Genomic DNA, 22,431 nt, shown 5'->3' with positions numbered 1-22,431 from the left:
AGGGCGATGTTCTACGGTGAAATCCATCCCCTGGAGGGAGATTGACCACCGCAGTAGCTTGGGGTTTTCTCCTCGCATCTGCATGAGCCATCGCAAGGGCCGATGGTCAGTTTGGACTCTGAAATGGGTGCCGAACAGGTAGGGTCGTAGCTTTTTGAGTGCCCAGACCACGGCAAAGGCTTCGCGCTCTATGGTGCTCCATCTCTGTTCTCGGGGCAACAGCCGCCGACTGAGGAAGGCGATGGGCTGGTCTAGGCCTTGGTCATTCACTTGGGACAGGACGGCCCCAATGCCATGCTCGGAGGCATCGGTCTGGACTATAAACTCCTTGGAGTAGTCGGGAGCCTGGAGGACGGGGGCAGTACACATGGCTTTCTTTAGGGCATCGAAAGCTTCCTGGCAGGCAGCCGTCCACTGCACCTTCTGTGGCTGTCTTTTAGACGTGAGTTCTGTGAGGGGGCCGACAAGGCTGCCATACCCCCGAATGAATCGTCGGTAGTAGCCAGTGAGTCCCAGAAAGGCTCGGACCTCCGTTTGGGTGATGGGTGGTTCCCAGGCCAGGATGGCGTTGATCTTTGGCTGTAGAGGGGCGACCTGGCCGCTCCCGACCTGGTGCCCCAGGTAGACTACGGATCCTTGCCCGATCTGGCACTTGCTGGCTTTTACTGTGAGGCCTGCCTGGCGCAGGGCGGTTAGCACCCTCCGGAGGTGCTGGAGGTGCTCACTCCATTCTGAACTGAAAACAGCGATGTCGTCCAGATATGCCGCGCTGAACTGCTCTAGCCCGGCCAGGACTCTATTCACCAGTTGCTGGAAAGTGGCCGGGGCATTTTTCATTCCGAAGGGCATTACGCGGAAGCGGTAGTGCCTATCGGGGGTGGAGAAGGCGGACCGCTCCTTGGCCCCCTCGGTGAGCGCAATCTGCCAGTATCCGCAGGTGAGGTCGAATGTGCTGAGGAACCGGGCTGCCCCTAGTCGGTCAATGAGTTCGTCGGCTCGTGGAATGGGGTGGGCATCGGCTCGGGTAACGTCATTGAGCCCCCGGTAGTCCACGCAGAATCGGAGCTCGGGGGCGACACCGGGGGCCGCCGCCTTCGGGGCCAGGACCACGGGGCTGGCCCAGGGACTGTCAGATGGCTCGATCACCCCCAGGGTCAACATCGTCGAGACTTCAGCTTGAATGCAGGACCGGACCCGATCAGGAACTTGGTATGCTCGGTGTCTCACCGGCGGGCTGTCCCCGGTATCCACGTCATGAACACACCAGTCGGTGACCCGGGGGGTCAGGGAGAAGAGGTCGGAAAATTGTCTTAGGAGCTGGCGGCAGTCCGCTTGTTGCTGGGCAGTGAGGGCTGGGGAGAGGTTCACTCCTTCCACGGAGCCATCCTGCTCCTTGACACACAGGAGGTCCGGGAGGGGATCAGACTCATCTTCGGCCCCGTCATCGGTGGCCAGCAGGAGGCTCAGTTCTGTCCGCACGAAGTGAGGCTTGAGGCGGTTCACGTGAAGGACCCGGAGGGGATCCCGAGGCGACTGGACGTCCACCAAGTATGTGACTTGACTCTTCCGCTCAACCACTTTGTAGGGCCCAGTCCACCTGTCCTGGAGGGCGCCAGGCTTCACGGGGGCCATGACCCACACCTGCTGGCCCGGCTGGAACTCGACCAGAGTGGCATTCTGGTCGTACCAGCGCTTCATCTCTTCTTGGCTTGCCTCCAGGTTGGCCTCGGCCAGTTCTCGGAACTTCCTGCTCAGGTTCCGGAGGGCCAGGACGTACTGGAACACATCTCGGGGGGTGGTCTGGGGTGCTGCCTCCCACCCTTCCTTAACCAAACTGAGGGGACCTCGGACGGGGTGTCCATAGAGTAATTCAAACGGGCTGAACCCTAAGGACTTCTGGGGGACCTCCCGGTAAGCGAACAAGAGGCAGGGGAGCAGGACGTCCCACTTACGCCGGAGGGGCTCTTCTAGGCCAGCGATCATCCCTTTCAAAGTCCTATTAAACGTTTCTACTAGGCCGTTCCCTTGGGGATGGTACGGGGTGGTGAACTTATAGGACACCCCACATTGTTGCCACAGGGACGTCATATATTTCGAGATAAAATTAGTGCCGCGATCGCTCACAACCTCGCGGGGAAAACCCACCCTGGAAAAGATCCCCATCAGGGCCCGGCCCACCACGGGGGCCGTGATGGTGCGTAGGGGAATAGCCTCAGGATAGCGGGTGACGTGATCCACTAGGACCAAGATGAAACGGTGACCTTGGGAGGTGGGGGGGTCCAGTGGTCCCACGATGTCGATTCCGACTCGTTCGAAAGGGGTACTGACGACCGGGAAGGGTTGGAGGGGAGCCTTGCGCTTCCCCCCACTCTTCCCACTAGCCTGGCACGTGGGGCAGGACTTGCAGTGGGCTTCTACCGCTGCTCTCATTCTAGGCCAGTAAAAATGGGTCACGAGACGGCTGTAGGTCTTGTCCTGACCCAGGTGGCCGGCGAGGGGGACGTCGTGGGCTAAGCCCAGGAGGAAGTCTCGGAAGCGGAGGGGTACCACCAGTACCCGTCCGGATCCCAGCTCCACCGACTTCTGCTCACTGTACAAAATGTTATTTTCCCAATAGATTCGGTGCGTCCCGGTCTGGTCACCTGCGGCTTGGCCCTCGGCCTGGCGCCGCAGCCCGACCAGGGAAGGACAAGTGGCTTGCTCCCGGCAAAATTCTTCCCGGGTGGGCCCGCCCTCGTGGCGCCATTGGGCCAATTCGGGTAGATCTCCCAACTCGGGGACCGGGGCGGGGTCGGATGGTGCGGGTTCGTCGCTGGTGAAGGACCCTTCTGATGGGGGGACGGGAGGACCCTCGGCGGGGACTGTTCTGGTCTCTTCGATCGGGGTGCTTTCGACTTCTCTCTGGGGAGTGAGTCGGGCTGACATAGATCGGGTGGTGGCGCACACCCACTCGGGGAGTCCCATCATCCCTAGGTGGGCCTTGCGCTCGACGTCCTTCCAGGGAGAACTCTCCAGGTCATTCCCTAAGAGGCAGTCGACCGGCTGGGAGGTTCTTACGGCAACCTTGAGTTTACCTATCACCCCTCCCCACTCAAACGGCACCAGGGCTACCTGACACATACTTTCTCTATTGTCTGCGGAAATTACGGGGCAAAAGACGTTGGGGAGGATCTGCTCCTCGGGGACTAGGTGCCTGAGGACACCGGTGATACTGGCCCCGGTGTCCCGCAGGGCCTCTACTTGGTGGCCATTGATCTTGACGAGCTGCCCGTATTTCATTGTGTCGGAGGGTAGGAGGCTACCAGGGATCATCTCCCTATCTCCCAGGGATACTAGGGCCATCGCTGCGGGTTCCCACTCCTCGGTTTCCTCAACCTCCTCCCCCAGGGCTACGTTGGCTATCTGTCTCGCAGGGGTGGTAGGGGAGACTTGGGTGGCCATGGGGCACTCTGGGTCATTGGCGTAGTGCCCGGGTTTCTGGCAACGGAAACACGTGACGGTCACCCGGTGTCCCCGTCTCCCAGGGGGCCCTGTCACTGGTGGGGGGGCGCCGGGAAAGGTGGAGGTTGTGTTTTCGGGGGGCTAGGCTGGGACTCTCTCGGCCCTCCCTGGTTCCCTCCCCCTCTCTGGCGGGGTGGTCCCTGACTGGCTCGGGGGTACTCTCCTACCATGCCCCGAGAGACCCGGGTGTTGGTCCAGCGGTCGGCCTCCACAGCCAGCTTCCTGGGATCTGTGAGCTTGCTGTCAAGCAGATGCTGACGTAGTTCTATGAAGCAGTTCGCAGCCAGGTGTTCCCACAACATGAGGTCGGTGAGTTCGGCAAGGGTGGTGACTTTGCTGCCCTTGATCCACCCATCGAAGGCCCGACTGAAAAAGTTTACATACTCCACCCAGGTGGTGCCCGGGATCTTCCTGCAGTCCCGGAATCGCTGACGGTACATTTCTGGGGTGAGGCCATATCTTGTGAGTAGAGCCTCTTTCATGTGGCTGTAGGAAGTCTGCAGGGAGAGGGGTAGGTCGAGCAGGGTGTCCCTTCTTTCGCTCAGAAATCGCCCCCACAACCCCGCCCCCCAGTCCTTCTGCGGGACCCGATGGGAGGTCATGGCGACCTCGTAGGCCCTGAACCACTGTTGAATGTCATCGTTTTTATAATATTCTTTGACCACGTCCTTGGGGATGTGGACCTTCTGTTCCGCTGGGGAGGCCGTCTCTCGGTTTCCCGGGGGCCCCCCTTCCTCGTTTCTGGCCTTGAGCTCGAGTTCCTTCAAGCTGCGTTCGTGCTCCAGTTGGAGCTTCCTTCCTTCGTGCTCCCGTTGGAGCTTCTTTTCTTCCAGTTCGCCTTGTACACGCATTTGCTCTACTGCTAGCTTTTTTTCCGCTAACTTCAATTCGCCTTCGATTTTGAGTTTGGCAAACTCGAGTTCATGATTGCGGCTTCTCTCTCTGTCCGCGAGTTCTTCCGGGGATGGGCCCCCGTCTGGTACGATGCCTCGCACCTGATTGCTGCTGCTTTCACTTTGGGGGGGTTCGGCTTCGTCGGGGCGCTCTCCCGTGCCTTCCGGGCGGGAGGCCCCGGTATCCACCCAAGTTTTCAGTGCTTTCTGCAAATCTTCTTTAGTGTTGAGACCGGTGGTAGCGATTTTAAGTTCTTTGCAAAATTGCTTTAGCTCTTTGTGTGTGTATTCTTCTAGATGCTCCACCTGGAACACCCTGTTGGCGTTGGTTTCTGCGGGGCTCATGGCGCTTCCTTCTGCCATCTTTGTCGGTAGTGCGTCCGTCGTTCATGGTACGATCTCTAGGTGATGGGCCCGAATCCCGTCGCTTGCCACCGGAAAGGGGTCCTGACTACCCTGAGACCCACCCTCGAAGTACCGTAGCCGGGCACTGGCGGGAGATTCCCCAGGGGGAGGAATCTCGTATCTAGGATCGTACTTCTGGCACCACACGACACAGAGTGACCACACCGTGGGTTCTTAGAAATCAATCTTTATCAAGTAGGTTGTCACTGCAAATATGTACAAGGAGAGCACGGGCTCAATGAGTCTCGGAAGGGGTAGGGGGTAGCGGGACAGTCTCTGGCAAAGGTTCAAGGCAGGGACGTATCCGGCGCACAGCTCACAATCCTCGAGCTGGGGGATACGTTGTTGTAGTCGGGGTCCGGCGGGACCGTGAGAGTCTGTCGGAGCCGCGAGTCACTCAGCGGGCTCAGGTACAGGTTCGGAGGTCTTACGATCTTCAAGGAGCCGCGAGTCACTCAGCAGGCTCAGGTACAAGTTTGGCGGTCTTACGATCTTCAAGGAGCCGCGAGTCACTCAGCAGGCTCAGGTATAAGTTCGGAGGTCTTACGATCTTCAAGGAGCCGCGAGTCACTCAGCAGGCTCAGGTACAAGTTCGGAGGTCTTACGATCTTCAAGGAGCCGCGAGTCACTCAGCAGGCTCAGGTACAAGTTCGGAGGTCTTACGATCTTCAGGGAGCCGCGAGTCACTCAGCAGGCTCAGGTGGGTCCAAGTTCCAGGAGCCGCGACCACGTCGGCAGGCTCTCGTTGTTCCAGCGTCGAATCTGCCGGCCAGACCCAGAGCACCCCTTGTTATAGGTCGACCCCTCTTTGATGTCCGGAGTCTGTGCAGGCAGGGGTCTTGTCACCTGGGGGTCGCTTGTCGGGATTTCCTGTCATTGTCTTTTGATTCTTTCAGGGCCGGGTCGGGAGGAGTCCCAGACACCCAGCAGGTATGGAGCCAGCCCTCAGGGAGGCCGGAGGGCCGATCGAAACCCATCGTCCCAGGGGAGTTCAGAGGTGCGATAGAAACTGCTCCTCCCTCTCTCATCCCCTGGAAGCGTGATGTCCTCCAGCCGGAGTGGCGCCTCTAGGCCCGGGTCGCGCTGGGGCCGGGCGGCCATCTTGGTGCATGAAGTGGGCACGCGGGCCCGGGGTGGCCGAAAGGAGAGAGGCCATGGACGGGGATGTCCGGGTCGGGTGCGTGTGTCCTGGTGGGGAGGGTCGGCTGGGCCGTGTGCTTGGGGCTGCAGGTACCAGGTTTCGGTGGTGCGGGGGCACGTAGGGCCGTACTACGAGGCCGGGTCCAACAATATCCCAAGTATACTTTACCATGAGGATTTGGATTTGTTTAATTGGGGTACTTCTCGGTAAGGCTACACCTATTCTCCCCATCACAAATTGATTAGGTTTAATTTTTGAATCCAGAAGGATAGCCTAGATCACTAGTGACACTTGATTCAAGAAGCATGTCGACTTTTACTCACACTATTTTATGAGTTGGATTGGATCATTACTTCCGCATTAAGTCACCCATTGCTTTTTAATCCTAAAAAGAGAACCCACCTATTACATTTTAATTGGGTATCTGTTAGCAAATTTTTAATCCACAATTCACATTACACCAATCTACTTCTAGGGCACCTTAACCCTACACATCACATCAGCATCTTCTACTCAAAAAGACTTCTAGCAAAAAGCCCCCTTGTGGTGCCCTTTTGGGCATTGCAGTGCTGCCACAACGAGGAACTGCCCGAAGATGAAGCATGACACCCACCTGGGTGTGTGAGGCATTTTGCTTCTGAGCAATCAGAACCTCTGATCTGTTGCCTCAGTTCCTCTGACGTAATTTTCTTTCCCTTCCTTTCCCTTTCTTTTGCCTTCCTCCCTTCTTAGGAACTGCATACCTATTGCATTACATACTATCCTACGGAGCATGTATGTTGGAGATTAAAGCACTCCTAATACCTATCTGTGTTTATATACATGATCTATACATGAATGTAGCAATACAAGTATACTTAATGGGGCCAGTTGCCCATGTCTAAGATCTATTTTAGCCTTTTAGAAACATATAATTAATCAAAATGATTGAGAAGGTCACTGCTTCTTTGATGCGTGGTCCACTCTAATTCTCAAGAGATCCTCGCTGGTTCCTTGGCTTGGAATTTTTATGACATGTCACCTAGAGACAGCTTTAGCCATGTGGTCAGCCTAATATAAGAAAGAAAATATAAAAAAATACATATATATATATACATACATTGGACCCGATTCACAGAACTAACTTAAGACAAAATCCTAAACTTACTACTTTTGGTATTCACAGAAGTTAGGATTTTGTCTTAAGACAATCTTAAGACAGACTTAAGACAGTCTTAAGACAGACTTAAGACAGTCTTAAGACAGACTTAAGGCAGACTTAAGACAGACTTAAGACAGACTTAAGACAATGGGCCCGATTCACAGAACTAACTTAAGACAAAATCCTAAACTTACTACCATTTTGGTATTCACAGAAGTCACTTACTCATTTTGGTATTCACAGAAGGCACTTACTCTTTTCGGTATTCACAGAAGTTAGGAGTCCTAAATTTAGGACTCCTAAATACCTTCTGTGAATACCAAAAGTCTTAAAATTAGGATTTTTCGCAGTTTAGTAGTAGTATAGTTAGGACTCCTAACTTTAGGACTCCTAAATGCCTTCTGTGAAAACCAGAAGTCTTAAAATTAGGATTTTTTCTCAATTTAGTAGTAGTAAAGTTAGGACTCCAAACTTTAGGACTCCTAAATGCCTTCTGTGAATACCGAAAGCCTTAAAATTAGGATTTTTCTCAGTTTAGTAGTATTATAGTTAGGACTCCTAACTTTAGGACTACTAAATGCCTTCTCTGAATACCGAAAGTCTTAAAATTAGGATTTTTCTCAATTTAGTAGTAGTAAACTTACGACTCCTAACTTTAGGACTCCTAAATGCCTTCTGTGAATACCGAAAGCCTTAAAATTAGGATTTTTCTGAGTTTAGTAGTACTAAAGTACACTTACTCACTTCGGTATTCACAGAAGTTAGGAGTCTTAACTTTAGGACTCCTAAACTGAGAAAAATCCTAATTTTAAGACTTTCGGTATTCACAGAAGGCATTTAGGAGTCCTAAAGTTAAGACTCCTAACTTCTGTGAATACCGAAGTGAGTAAGTGTCTTCTGTGAATACCAAAATGAGTAAGTGCCTTCTGTGAATACGAAAATGGTAGTAAGTTTAGGATTTTGTCTTAAGTTAGTTCTGTGAATCGGGCCCAGGATTTTGTCTTAAGTTGGCATTGATTATTCAATCAGGCTGCAACAGATATATTCAGTCCATTTTCAGTAAAACAATACATGTTGCATCGGACACAACTGCCTTTTGATCATATCTGGAACTGAGTGCTTTGCATGACCCATAAGCATTGATTACTCCTGCTCAAGTGACTAAAAGTAATTTCATGGAAAAACTCCTACTGCGAGAGCAGGCATTTTGTTTGCGAAAATGCATCCTCAGAATCATTTTAGCTGCAATGGTGCATTTTGCTTTAATTTAAGACAATAGCGCTAAATGCTTGTAGTAAGTGGGAACAAATCATACCCCAGGACCATATTTATTCGTTATTCCTGCTTTGTTGTATTTAGCACTATTTCTTAGCGCTTGATGCAGCTTTGCATTCATTTAGCGCTAATTGTAAAATTATACTTCTGGAATAATTCACGATTAATCTCACATAATTCTGTGTGATTACACTACATGGAACCCTCATATTGTAGGAAGGCTCCTGTCCTTCAGAAATTCGTTTGTGTGCTTTTATCAACTACATGCAGGTTTCAGACAGCCAGACTACAGGATCCATTTATGTTACCCACCTCTTGCAAAAGTGGCACTATAGCACTATGTAAAATAAATGCATTAATAAAATGCATATAATAGTCAATACCATCAATTATGTTACAGAATCAAGGTTAATTGAATTTCAGGGAGGGACATGGAGATAACAAGGAGCTTAAGGTACTGTTATTTAGAGTTCAGAAATAAAAAGGTAACACCTAAGGTGTTTCATAATAGTTCTGCTCTAACAGACAGGCTTTTGAATCGCAGGGGATGATGTTTTGCAAACAATGCAGGTAGCTTATACATGTAAACCTATAAAGAAAAAAATAAAAGATACTTAAATAATTATCCACAGCTATTCCTAGAGGTTACTCTCTTTTTGTTATGTGGAAACGTGTATCAGGTAATGTTATTCTCCAGATTTTAAAGTCATGTTCTTATGATTAGCTTAGGTTCAGGCTTGAACATATTTTGAGTTTATGTTATATCATAGAAAACATTGTTTAACAATCAACCTATACAAGTGAAGATTTCTTTGAAAAATTATGATATTTACACACATTGCAGAAATGTGCATATTACTGGTGCATATACCTCTGCAGGTGGGCTATTACATCCAAATTTACGAGCAAAGTTTTCCACATTTCCAAGCGTGTGTGTGTGTGTTTGTGCACACACGCACACATGTTTACCATGATTTTCGTGAAATTATTTTTCTCAAAGCTTCTTTGACATCCTTGTTCCTCAGGCTGTAGATCAGAGGGTTCAGCATAGGAATCATCACTGCGTAGAACACAGACGCAATGCGGTCCTGATCCATAGAGTAGTGTGATCTGGGCCTTACGTACATAAAGACAAGAGTCCCAAAGCATAAGATGACACAGAAAAAGTGAGAAGAGCAAGTAGAAAATGCCGTCCATCTTCTTTCAGAAGATCTGATCTTTAGTATGGTGTAAAGAATATAAGCATAAGAGATAAGAATTAAGGCTAGAGAACCTAAAATGAGACCTCCAGTCAGAAAAATCAGAATTGCCACATTAAGAGAGATGTCAGAGCAGGAGAGCTTCAGCAGTGGTGGCACATCACAGTAGAAATGGGCAATCTTATTAGAATCACAGAAAGACAACCTTAGCAGACAAAGGACATGAAGCAGAGAATGAAGGAAGCCTATTACATAGGCTCCACTCACAAGGGATGCACAAACATTTTTGGTCATAGTGACATTATAAAGCAATGGATTGCATATAGCCACAAACCGGTCATAGGACATCACTGCTAGTAGGAAAACCTCTACACTCCCTATGCCTCCAAAGAAAAACATCTGTGCCATACATCCTGACAATGAAATAGTTTTCTTGTTTGATATGACATTTACCAGCATATTGGGTGTGATGATGGTGGAGTAGCAGATGTCTACAAATGACAGGTTAAAGAGCAAGGTGTACATGGGAGTGTGAAGATGAGGAGATATCCTGATCAGAGTCATTATACTGATATTGCCCACAACTGTGATGAAATAGACAAGAAGAAAAAAGACAAAAAGTGGGATCTGGAATTCTGGGTCTTCTGCAAGACCAAGAAAGATGAATTCTGTGACAGAGGTCCTGTTCCAATCTTTCATTTGTCTTGATGGTGAAGCAAGGTAGAATGTAAACACAGACATCAGGAGATACTTTATCCTTGGTGACCTGAGGGTTGAGAATCAGCTACTGAAATAAACGCACAAATATAAGACAATGAATACTACATATACCATGACATATTTTCCAGCAGAAAATAGAGTAGGAATTATTGCTTCCATCCTTATTTTAGTCATGCATGGGAAATGGTTGTGAGGGCTCAACAGAAGGCTCAGAAATTAAATAGTAGTTATTTAACAACTTTCATTATAATTAACAAATTTACACACACCAATTAGCACCATAGTAAGGAATTGGGTTACTGGTTGAGGGGGTGAAACCCAACTCAAGTAGCAACCATAATACCTGTCAAAGTGAAAAACAAATGAACCCCAAATTACCCTGTACGCATCCTTAAGTAGCTTGGCACAAAAACAGACAGGCTTAACTTACAGGCAATGTGTAAAGTATTTATGCAGTGGTAATAAATAGGGGTGGGCGGAATTTGCGAAATTCACTTTCGCAAATTATCGCGAAAATGTTAAAAAAATTCCGCAAACACGCGGAAATATTGCGAAGATGCAGAAGTTTTTTTCCTGCCCGTTAGCGGGATTTTCTGCGTGGTCGCGGCTCGCCAACTTACCCATGCGGTTGCTCTCGGGCGCGGCCATCTTGTTTTCACTTGTCTCACGGTGCATGATCGTGAGAAGAAAGACGTGATCGCGCGACGCATGACGTTACTGCGGGCGCGAACTGTCGCGAGACAGCGCAAATGGCTACCAACAATCCAACATCTCATGGAGAAAGCGACCGGATCGGGAAAACTTGTCGGCGAACGCGGGAATTCAGGTAAGGTGATCACGCGCACGCGAGAATGTAATATTTTACAGCATGAGCAAGAAAGAAATTATCGCTAAGCTGCGGAATGCGGAAATTTTGACATTTTCGTGCTGTCCGCGGAACGCGAAAATGCCAAATTATCGCAATTTCCGCGAACGGAACGGAATTTTGGCCCAGGCCTAGTAATAAAGTGAAAACACAACACAAAAGAAATTGTACACCAATTTAGAAAAATAGAGTAACATTATATACATTATTTTCCACCAAAACAACAAAGCAACAATGAGTTGAACCAGACATATGCAATTTTAAACCTTTAAGAAAAAATCGTGTTTAAAAGCACAAAGCCCCAGCTGAATTTGTCTGGCCTCGCCAGACCGGGAGCACATGCTGATCATAGTGACCAAGGGTGACCAAGGATCTGATTTAGATTTTGGTGGAGGGCAATACTCCAGTCACAAACGTGACAGATATCCTGTCCGCCTTATTACGATCTGATTATATCCTATGGAAATAGTATTAAGCCGGCGGGATATCCATCATGTTTTTGACAGAGTATTCCATCTGCCGAGATCTAAATAAGGCCCCAAGTTAGGATCGCTGAACAAATTACCTTGAATCCTGGTTGCGGAGCATTACATGATCCTGCGTCAAGGATGCATTATGCAGCAGTGGTTCTGAGGAGCTGCAAAGTCTTGCATTGGAGTTGCGTCGTGCAGCAGCCATTTTGATGACAAGCTGCAAGAAGATGCATCGTGCTGCATCATTACAGCACGAAAGACCACAACTGGGCTGGCAGAACACCTTTAGGACTACTTCCAAAGTTCAGGTTTGGGGTGGCACCACTTTGGTGGGCATGACTCATGGCAGGCAGAGTCCTGGTGCAGGGTTCAAGTTGGTTGGAGCTTTTCTGTCCCTGAGGCTCTGATCACGAGGCCAGGCAACAGGTCATTGGAGTCACTCTGGTGGTCCTGGGTTCAAGATGTAGGTCCAAACCTTCTCACTGAGTCAGTAGACAGGGCAGCAGAGGGGCAGAGGAGCTGTCCTTCTTGAAGCAGAGCGGCACAACAGTTCTTGTTCTGAGTCTTTCTTAGGTCAAGGAGATTTGAATCTGAGGGTCCTCGAGGCTAGCTTTAAAGTGCAAGATGTTTCTAGAGGCTTCAATCAGTGACACTTGTAAAGCGCGCTACATACCCGTAGGGTCTCAAGGCGCTGGGGGGGGGGGGGGTGCCGCTACTGCTCGAACAGCCAGGTCTTCAGCTTCTTCCTGAAGGAGAGGTGGTCTTGGGTCAGGCGCAGGTCGGACGGGAGGGAGTTCCAGGTCTTGGCGGCCAGGTAGGAGAAGGACCTTCCTCCTGTAGTTGCTCTGCGGATGCGGGGGACGGCGGCGAGGGCGTGGTTGGCTGATCGGAGGTGGCGTTTGGGAGCGTAGAAGTTGACTCGGTTGTTGAGGTAGCTCGGGCCTTGGTCGTGTAGGGCTTTGTGTGCGTGGGTGAGGAGGCGGAAGGTGATTCTCTTGTTGATGGGGAGCCAGTGAAGGTCTCTCAGATGTCCGGAGATGTGGCTGGATCGTGGGATGTCGAGGATGAGTCTGGCTGAGGCGTTTTGGATCCGCTGGAGTCTCTTCTGGAGCTTGGCGGTGGTCCCGGCGTAGAGGGCGTTGCCGTAGTCCAGTCGGCTGGTGACGAGGGCCTGGGTGACGGTCTTCCTGGTCTCTGTGGGGATCCACCAGAAGATCTTCCGTAGAATGCGTAGGATGTTGAAGCACGCCGAGGAGACGCTGTTGACTTGCCTGGTCATGGAGAGGGAGGAGTCCAGGATGAAGCCCAGGTTACGTGCATGGTCTGTCGGTTTGGGTGCGGTGCCCAGGGCGGGAGGCCACCAGGAGTCGTCCCAGGCGGAGGGAGAGGAGCCCAGGATGAGGACCTCCGTCTTGTCCGAGTTCAGTTTCAGGCGGCTGGTCGTCATCCATTCGGCTACCTCTTTCATCCCTTCGTGTAGGTTGGCTCTGGCGGCGGCGGGGTTGTTGGTCAGGGAGAGGATCAGCTGGGTGTCGTCGGCGTAGGAGATGATGCTGAGGTGGTGTTTGCGTACGATGGCCGCGAGGGGGCTCATGTAGACGTTGAAGAGGGTGGGGCTCAGGGATGATCCTTGGGGGACGCCGCAGATGACTTCGGAGGCCTCTGACTTGTAAGGTGGTAGGCGGACTCGCTGTGTTCTTCCGTCGAGGAAGGAGATGATCCATTCCAGCGCCTTGTCCTGGATTCCGATGTTGCTGAGGCGCCGTATTAGGGTGCGGTGGCAGACCGTGTCGAATGCCGCGGAGTGGTCTAGGAGGATGAGGGCCGCTGTTTCTCCATTGTCCATCAGGGCTCGGATGTCATCGGTGGCGGCGATGAGGGCGGTCTCGGTGCTGTGTTTGGCTCGGAAGCCGGACTGTGAGGGGTCGAGGGATCCGTTCGTCTCGAGGAAGGCGGCCATCTGCTTGTTGACGGTCTTCTCGATGACTTTGGCTGGAAACGGGAGAAGCGAGATGGGGCGGTAATTCTTGAGGTCGGTGGGGTCCGCTGTTGGTTTCTTGAGTAGAGCGCTGAGTTCGGCGTGTTTCCAGCTCTCGGGGAAGATGGCGGTGTCGAAGGATGTGTTGATGATGTCTCGCAGGTGGGGTGCGATGACAGCGTCGGCCTTGTTGAAGATGTGGTGGGGGCAGGGGTCGGTTGGTGATCCGGAGTGGATGGAGTTCATCGTGCGGATGGTGTCTTCTGTGCTGATCGGGGTCCAGGCGTGGAGGGTGGTGGTGGGGGGGGCTGGCTGGTCGGTCGTGGTGTGCGTTGGTTGGTTGTTGAAACTGCTGTGTATGTCCGCGATCTTGTTGTGGAAGTATGAAGCCAGGGAGTTGCAGAGGTCTTGCGAAGGGGTGATGTCGTTGTTTCCCGCGTTGGGGTTGGAAAGCTCTTTCACGATGTTGAAGAGTTCCTTGCTGTTGTGTGCGTTGTTGTCCAACCGGTCCTTGAATGCTGTTCTCTTGGCGGCGCGGATCAGCTGGTGGTGTTTCCGGGTGGCAAGTTTGTAGGAGGTCCTGTTGTCCGGTGTCGGATCCCTTTTCCAGACTTTCTCGAGGGCTCGGCAGTTCTTCTTGGAGCTCTTGAGTTCGTCGGTGAACCATGGGGCCTTCTTGCTGCCGGGTCTGCTAGGCGGGGTCCTCAGCGGGGCGAGTTCGTCCCCAGAGGTGTCTGGAATATCCTGCCTTCCGGTCCAGACCCTTGGTTGTCTGGGGACACGAAAGACTAGTGTGAAACTCTTTGTAAGTGCGCTGAGGCATAGTCTCTGAAATGTGCAAGTTTGGCAGGTGACAGCTCAGCCCCCCCATCAAGTTTGATGGATCATCCTGCCAACACCTATTCCTCCTTTGACTAACTGTCTAGGAGCAACACACAAAGACTAACTGCCCGCTACAACTAATCATGTGATCCAGGTACAGGTAGCAGGCACTAAATGGTTAGGACAAGAAAATGCAAACTTTCTAAAAGTGGCCTTTTCAGAATTGTGACTTTAAATCCAACATTCACCATAAAGAGGCTTTTAACTTAAAATTCCTTAGACATCGAACTCGAATTTTCTGTTTGGTCCCAATTGAAAGTTATCGCTTAATAAACGTAATGAAGTAACCCAATGTTATCCTATGGGAGTGATAGGCCTTGTGGTAGTAAAACACTAATTTATGAGCTTTTCACTATGAGGACACGTGAAAGTTAAAATGACGTCCAATTTTTCTACACACCCTGCCCTATGGACTGTATAAGTCCTTCCCTAGGAGTAACCTAAATGTTTTAAAAAGGAAGGTTAAGGCCTGGAAAGAAAGGTTTGTTTTGCCAGGTTGAAATGGCAGTTTGAAACTGCCCACACAGGCTGCAATGACAGGCATGGGACATGTTTCATAGGCTACTTAAGAGCATGGCACAATTAGTGTTGCTGGCCCACAAGTAGAATCTAATTTACAGAAACTGGGTACGTGTAACACCACTTCACTAGAGGCTTACAAGTAAATAAAATGTGCCAATAGGGTGTAAGCCAATTTTACCATGTTTAAAGGAAAGAGGTCAATTACATTATCACTGGTCAGCAGTTGCAATGTGTGAAGAATCCTAAAAACCAACACAAAAGGCTTTGGAAAACACAAGGGTGAAGGCAATACATTTAGAGATGACCTTGGAGAGGAGGCCAAGTCCAACAACAATGAAAATATTTAAAACTTTCACGCTTGTAAGCAAGAAGTCAGTTAAAATTGAGAGGGATGCTTTGCCTATCAGTGAGTGAGCTGATCTTTTGTTGTCTGTGTCTGGGGAAGAGAAACAGGGCTCTAGGATTTTGTCAATAAAAAAGGAGCCCAGCACCCAACTGATTTAGGAACAGTAGTACAATAGGACAACATTTTATGTCTCCTCATCAACATTTTTAGATATTAATTTATCAAGGTATCTAGCCCACCATACTTATATAACATAATTAAAGGTATATATAGAATCAAGATATGCTACTATGTAAGTAATAATCAATTAGCTGTCAGTAGGATAAAATATCTCTAGGTCATGAAGAGGATCAAGGCTGGGTAGATAAATGGGAGAAGGGTTCATCATGGCACATATGAACCTTGACTCTTTAATAGCATCAATGAAGCTCATGTATACACTTTAGCTTTCGATGGAACAAGCCGGAGCAATGTAAACATTCATTTTATTTCCACTCAGGCATAATGTTTATCAACTTACTACTCTCGAAAATAAAAAGTTATGGAACAACCGTTTAACTTTAATGTAATTTTAGGACAATATTTTAAGGTCTTTTGAGCTTTAACTTGTCGATTCTTCGGTGACTTACATTTTTCTTCACATGCGGCCAGTCTGACATGCACATCAACATTGTACATCAATCTTCCTCACTTCCACTTGACACTGATACTTAAGCACTTTTTGACAAAGATTTAAATGATGGTCTACTTCTTTTGGCAATATGGGCATGCACAGAATGTTGCTTCCGTAACGTTCGGACATCCATTTTGTTTTCTCATCGTGATGCACTTAGCTTTTAATTTACCTTGCAAACTGTCACAAAAGGTTCTCCTTCCCACAATCTATGCATATTTGTCCAATGGCGGAACATTTACCTTCTTGTGAAAGCGAAAATACAGTCCTGAAGTGCAGCTTCTTTTTCTGAGAAGACATCTCTTTGTGCCTTTCCACCCTGTGCTGTGACTAACATTTCATGTTCATAACTGACTTACTCTGGGTACCTCGGGCCTCCATGACAGCAGCTTGTCAATCAGCATGCTTTTCAGCTCCGGCAGCCATGAGAATTCACTTCAGACTAAGAGCTTCTCTCAGCATTCTTTATCAAGGCTCAGGTAAGTTTTTACATGCTTCGTCTGCCAGCACTTTTCTTCTTTACCTGGTTGTATCTGCCTTCAGCGTTAATGCTCCATATAACGTGTAGCGCAATGTTGTGTAGTGGCATAGTATTTTTTCCACTGCCTTACCAGCAGGTTTCTGCGAACAATGTGTAGATTTCTCAGTGAAGCTTTCTTTATCATTGAACACTTCATGCTGGCTGGGGTGGCGCTTTGACTCCACTTATGCCAACCGCCAATCTTCACTTCAACTGAGTCACGTGTGGCACGCACAAGCAGTTTTGGTGGACCACGGCAAAACTCTCTGGGAGAGCACTGCTGATCTTCAGGTTACCTATCCCCTATCTCATCACCAGTTGTAGCGTCCTCCCCAGCCTGGGTACTCATAAATGAATATGCCACACACGGAGCTCAGTACTACATGTCTTTATTCATCTGTGCATAACATAACTTTGTGCCCTTCGACAAACTCAACATTCTAAACTTACATTCCCTTTACTACACTTACCTCACTGTCTTGTGGAGTCCATCAAGAGCCAAAAGGGTTCCGTCATTGCTAACTCACACAATTTGAGTTTGGTGCATTCCCAGATTTACGAAGACTGATTAACCTGGGAATTCATCAAAATGCTATGCTTTCCCAGGGTAGGCACAATGAGGAGAAATATCTTTATTTTTTCCTTCATTAGTTCCTCTTTCTAAGCATACTTAGTAAGAGGAAGAACCCTCAGAGGATTGTTTTTGTGCTGGAACTATTTCACATTCCCCTGAAAAGTGCTTGTGCCACCAAACCATTCTTCATTGAAAAAATAATATCCAACAACACCACCCTGCTTCTTCTCTTGACCCAAACATTCCTGTAGAATCTTGCAACGGTCATCCTTCAAGTCCGTACCTCTTACAGATCTCACCAAAATATTTAACTCCCTTGAAGCCTCTTGAAGATAATGTTTCACCCTCTTCCTTCATCAAATCTCTCTCTGGGGACACTCTTTCAGCCCTACTTACCACTGTCAATATCTCTCTTGCTCAAGCAATCTTCCCAGAATTCCTCAAGGCATACCAAATCCTCCCACTTCTAAAGAAATATGCACTAGACCCTGATAACATTCCCAACTGCCGGCCCACTCACCTGCCATTTATTAGCAAGATCATTGAAAAAGAAGTCAATGCTCAGCTCCAAGATCATATTAATGCTAGCCATCTACTGTATGGCCATCAGTAAGGCTTCAGATCAGGCGTTAACATGGAGAGTGCTACCTTACACATATTAGACATTGCCATCCTGACCACAGATGAAGGGGAATCCTGCTTCCTGATATTGCTTGAATTCTTAGTTGCTTTCAACACAGTCGACCATCAAAGCATTACATGCACCCTGGAGTATCAATTGGGATTCACTGGCAATTCCCTTCTCTGCTATTCTTTCTACCATTCCAAATAATATCAGTTTGGTCACATTGGCAATTCCATGCCCCAAAAAAGCCCCATCACCTCATGGGTCTATCCTCTTCAAACTCTACATGATGCTGCCTGGTTCTATAATCCCAGATAACCAAAATCCAAGGTAATGAATGGAATGCTTGAATTAATCTGAGCCTCTTTTTCCATCCACTATGCCACCTCAGTTGGTACCCAACCATATGTAAATCAGTCTTGGTCATGTTCCCAAGAGAACAGTACAACCAGCACTGTCAGGACAGGTCCCACCTGAACCAGAACAGTGACCGCCTACGATTGATGTTTACCCTTATAGGGCCCATCAGCCAGGTGCACCTTGGTCCCAGTGGCAGACTGAGAACAGGAACCATGTCTGCGTATACCAACCACACTAAGAGCATCACAAATAAGGCGCTGGATGGACTGCTTAAATTAATCTCTGCCTCTGGCAATCATTACGTTGCATACCGATAAAATGCTTTGTTTTCACCCACTGTGCCTCCTCAGTTTAGACCCAGCCATATGCACATCATTCTTGACCTTGTGTGAGAAGTTGGCCTGGCATATGCTGGTCACTAGTTATAGTGGCCACTTTGCACCAGTCCAATTCGACTCTTCTGGTAGATCGGTTTAAGACAACCTTTTAAAGAAAGCTATCCTAGTGGTAGCTATGGAGAGCAGCCTTCAGGCTAAGTCTCTGAGGAATGTAAAGCAGCTTGTTTTACCTTATAATCACTTGAATTACCAAATGAAAGGACACCACACAGGTATATATATATATATATAGACACACTCTACTAATCTCTTTATGAGATTAGAAGCCAGGTACACATTCAAATGTCAAAGTTTCACAATAAATTAAGCACAAATATGGCTGGGGCCCTAGGGGCATACCAGACCATATACTAAAAAAATGGGTTAAGAAAGTCGACTTGCAAAATGACAAGGCCTAGGGCCTGAGGAATCGCTGGGGCTTCACTACTGCAGTGTTAGCAGGTAAGTAACAACCCCACGGGAGACGCGTGCAGTGTGTGAACACAGCCGTGGGTTCCCTATTGGTTTCAATGGAGCAAGTCGCAGTTTGAATTTTAAAGTTCTAGGGCACTTCGAGGAAGTCAACAAGCAAGCCACTTACAAGGTAAGTACTTTGAGGGCCAACACACACTAGGGCACTGGAGTGCACGAGTTACCTCACCCAGGGAAGCCGGGTGCATAGGTGACTTTTGGTGTCAGGTCGAGGCGCTGTTTTCAATGGAGACCAAAGAAGACTTGCTGCTTGCGACGACTGGAGAAGTGTCCGCTGGAATCTGAAGATGGATTGAAGATGAAGAGGACCTGAAAATTGAAGGGACAGTGTTCAAGGTCACTTGCCAGTGACCGGAGGCCAGCAAGATGGATGACCACAGAAGTTGCATTGATTCAGGTCATCGATGGTGTTTTGACTTTTTGCTCACAAGGTCCAGGAAGGATGGACGATAACCAACTGCTGGATTCGGAGTGTACCATGACGTCTGCAGCTGATGACGGTATCGTCAACCAGATTGGAGCCAACAAGCCTTGGCAACTGCAAGTCTTGTGTAAACTCAAGAAAGTCAATGATGCAGACCAGTGAGGTCTGATGGACTCACCCAGCAAAGGTAAGTGAGGGCAGGCCTGGAGCAACCAGTAGAGTCCTTTGAGTCAATGAGAAAGTCTTCGGGGGACCCACTAGCCAACCGGCAAGTGATTGCAAAGACGCCGCCTCAGGAAATGCTTCACAGGAGCCCACGGTCACTCGGGACAGGGTAGGCAGCTGATTTTTGGTGCAAGACCTGCTGGAGGCTTGGGCCACAGATGATCGAATGCACAAGTTCGTAGAGCGTTGTTTAGGGTTTGCACTTGACAATAGTGCACGGTCCCCGGGTGTTGCTGTTCCTCGTCACTCGTGGGGTCCACTCACCACAGCTTCACTGGGGTCTCACAGGGGCCATCAAAAAGTCAGGAAATCTACTTCTGGGGCAGCAGGGACTTCGAACTCCGGCGGGAGCGGGAAAGTTTGCAACCATTGATGAAGGTTTTTGGTGCCTGCCAAGCAGGGGAGTCACTCCTTGACTCCAAGGGAGATTCTTCTGTCTTCCAAAGGTAGTGGAACATCGAAGGGCCAAGATTCTTCTTTGTAGAGCGTTGTCCAGGGTTATCTGAATTGCATTGGCAATGCTTGCTATCTTATAGTGAAGATAAGAGAGGGACTAGCTCTTTGACCTCTCCTCTAGGAGGGTCAGGGAAGTGGGTGGTTACACCCACTTCCCTTTGTCCAGTTTCATGCAAGAGCAGGGGCAGGTAGCCCCTGTACCGGTTTGAGCTGGCATATGCACAGAGGAGCCTACTGCTCCCCCAGTGCAGGACTTCAAAGCACTCTAAGAGTGCACCCACCCATCTCCAATACACTAAATCCTGTCTGGAAGGTGGTGACACCTCCCTGTGACAGGATGCCTTTTGTTGGACTTCCTCCACTGCGAGTTTCAGTCAGCAGCAGGAGAGCAGCCCAGTGTCTGTGCTGGTGGCATCCATTTTTTGATTTGGGAAAAAGGGGGTGGTGATGGACCATCAGGATTCAGGCAAGCCGGGCCGACGAAGGCTGTGATGCCAGAAACCGGTCCCCGGAAGCTTGTTTCCTTCCCAGTATAAGAATTGGCTTGGTAGTTTGGTTTGCCCTGTTCCGATCATGCACTGGGACAGGTACAGACTAATTTGCATGTAGCCAGGTTCTGAGCTGGGATGGTGCAGTGAGCTAAAAAACGGTGATGGATTAAAACCATGATCTCTTGACTTGGTAAGAGTATTCTGCATCATTCAGAAACTCTGTCCATCACCACCCCCTTTTTCCCAAATCGATTTTATCCACACTCAGTGTGGGAGGGTATGCTCAGACGTGAGTCCCTTGCTCATTGCACCATCAGGATTCAGGCAAGCCGGGCCGACGAAGGCTGTGATGCCAGAAACCGGTCCCCGGAAGCTTTTTTCCTTCCCAGTATAAGAATTGGCTTGGTAGTTTGGTTTGCCCTGTTCCCATCATGCACTGGGACAGGTACAGACTAATTTGCATGTAGCCGGGTTCTGAGCTGGGATGGTGCAGTGAGCTAAAAAACGGTGATGGATTCAAACCATGATCTCTTGACTTGGTAAGAGTATTCTGCATCATTCAGAAACTCTGTCCATCACCACCCCCTTTTTCCCAAATCCATTTTTTGATGCCAGGGCTCTTTCAGATTTCTGTTGTTTAGTACAGTGGGTACATATCATCCCCTCTAGAAGGGTGGGGTCATACTCCCACACCAGTTACTGGTGTGGGGGTATGATTACAAGTTGTTTGACACCAAACACAACATGTTTTGATGCAGTCATTCCAAAGTTAGCATTTACCGCGAGGTTATAATGCACTTAAGAGTATATGGTTTAACCGCATTCACAAACAGCCACAGAGAATAGACTCTGCCAGCTCCAGAGGGTTCCTGCTCATGCAGAAGCACCCCCTCACATAGTAAACCAAGCACCCTGCCCTCAGGATTGATAGGGCCTGCTATAGGGGTGGCTGATAGGTTTATATGTGTGTGTATGGTGAGATATAGGAACCTATACCTCAGTGAGGAGTGCTAACACTACCTCACACAGGCTGCAGTAGCAGGCCTGTGGTGTCAGGTTGAGAATGCTTCCCAGGGGTGGCATAATACATGCTGAAGCCCCTGGTAGGCCTGTGGAGTGCATATGCCCTAGGTACCTAAGGTACCATATACTAGGGGCTCATAAGGTACCACAGTATCCAATCACTAGTGCATCTAATATGCACACCAATCATTTAAGGGAGTAAGCAGATAGGCTGGGGTCCTGGATAGCAGGATCCCAGCCAGACTAGACAAAAACCATTCAAACACCAGGAAAAAAGTGGGGGCAACCATATAGTCAGATTCCACCTTCCTACATAACACCCCCCCCAAACGAAAGGAGATAAGGCTAACCTTGTCCAGATAACCCTTTATTTCCTGAGTGGCCATATAAGGAAGAACCTGCACTAGCATGGTTGCTCCCTGTCTCATGGTCCACTTGGGAAATACTACCCCAAGGGGTTCTAGAGTTTCTCCAAAGTCTAGGGAAATTACCTGTATTGTGTTTTGGTACAGAAGTAGGCTGGTGGGGTGTCTGAGTCTGGAAGTGAAGCCCTATTTGGGGTGGTCTCAACTTCCTCAGAACACTGGTCACCAAGGAAGCCTTTCTGTCCATGACTGTGTCATATCTTGCCCTAAGGGTCAACCTCTGGCTGCCTACAGCTGGGGGTTGGGTCCCTCTGGTTGGAACAGTGGAGGGCATTTGAATGGTTGGGGCAAATATGTCTCAGGTCTCCCTGTGCCCAACAGAGTCCATCTGTGGGATGCCTGTACCTAGGGGTAAAGGGCATCCCTCAGTATGTAGAGGAATATGCACCTGGCTAGAACTACTCTGCTGGGTGTCCCTAATCTGT

The 22,431-nt window shown here is 49.1% G+C and overlaps 1 protein-coding gene across 1 annotated transcript; it reads right to left on the bottom strand.

The window, feature by feature from the left end:
• Positions 1-9,321: 9,321 nt before the first annotated feature.
• LOC146853867 (olfactory receptor 5F1-like) lies at positions 9,322-10,254 on the bottom strand. The gene has a single exon (XM_085650425.1). It carries the CDS (start codon positions 10,252-10,254, stop codon positions 9,322-9,324), a length of 933 nt encoding a protein of 310 aa, XP_085506551.1.
• Between the last annotated feature and the right edge of the window lie 12,177 nt (positions 10,255-22,431).

This window comes from Triturus cristatus, chromosome 4_1, assembly GCF_964204655.1.
Source record: "Triturus cristatus chromosome 4_1, aTriCri1.1, whole genome shotgun sequence".
Lineage (NCBI taxonomy): Eukaryota > Metazoa > Chordata > Amphibia > Caudata > Salamandridae > Triturus > Triturus cristatus.
Note: the sequence above shows the minus strand (reverse complement) of the source record. Positions and strands in the feature narration are given on the sequence as shown.

What these genes read in the sequence shown, in the direction of transcription:
- LOC146853867 (XM_085650425.1), bottom strand. Translation starts at nt 10,254, where the DNA reads ATGAAAGATTGGAACAGGACCTCTGTCACAGAATTCATCTTTCTTGGT.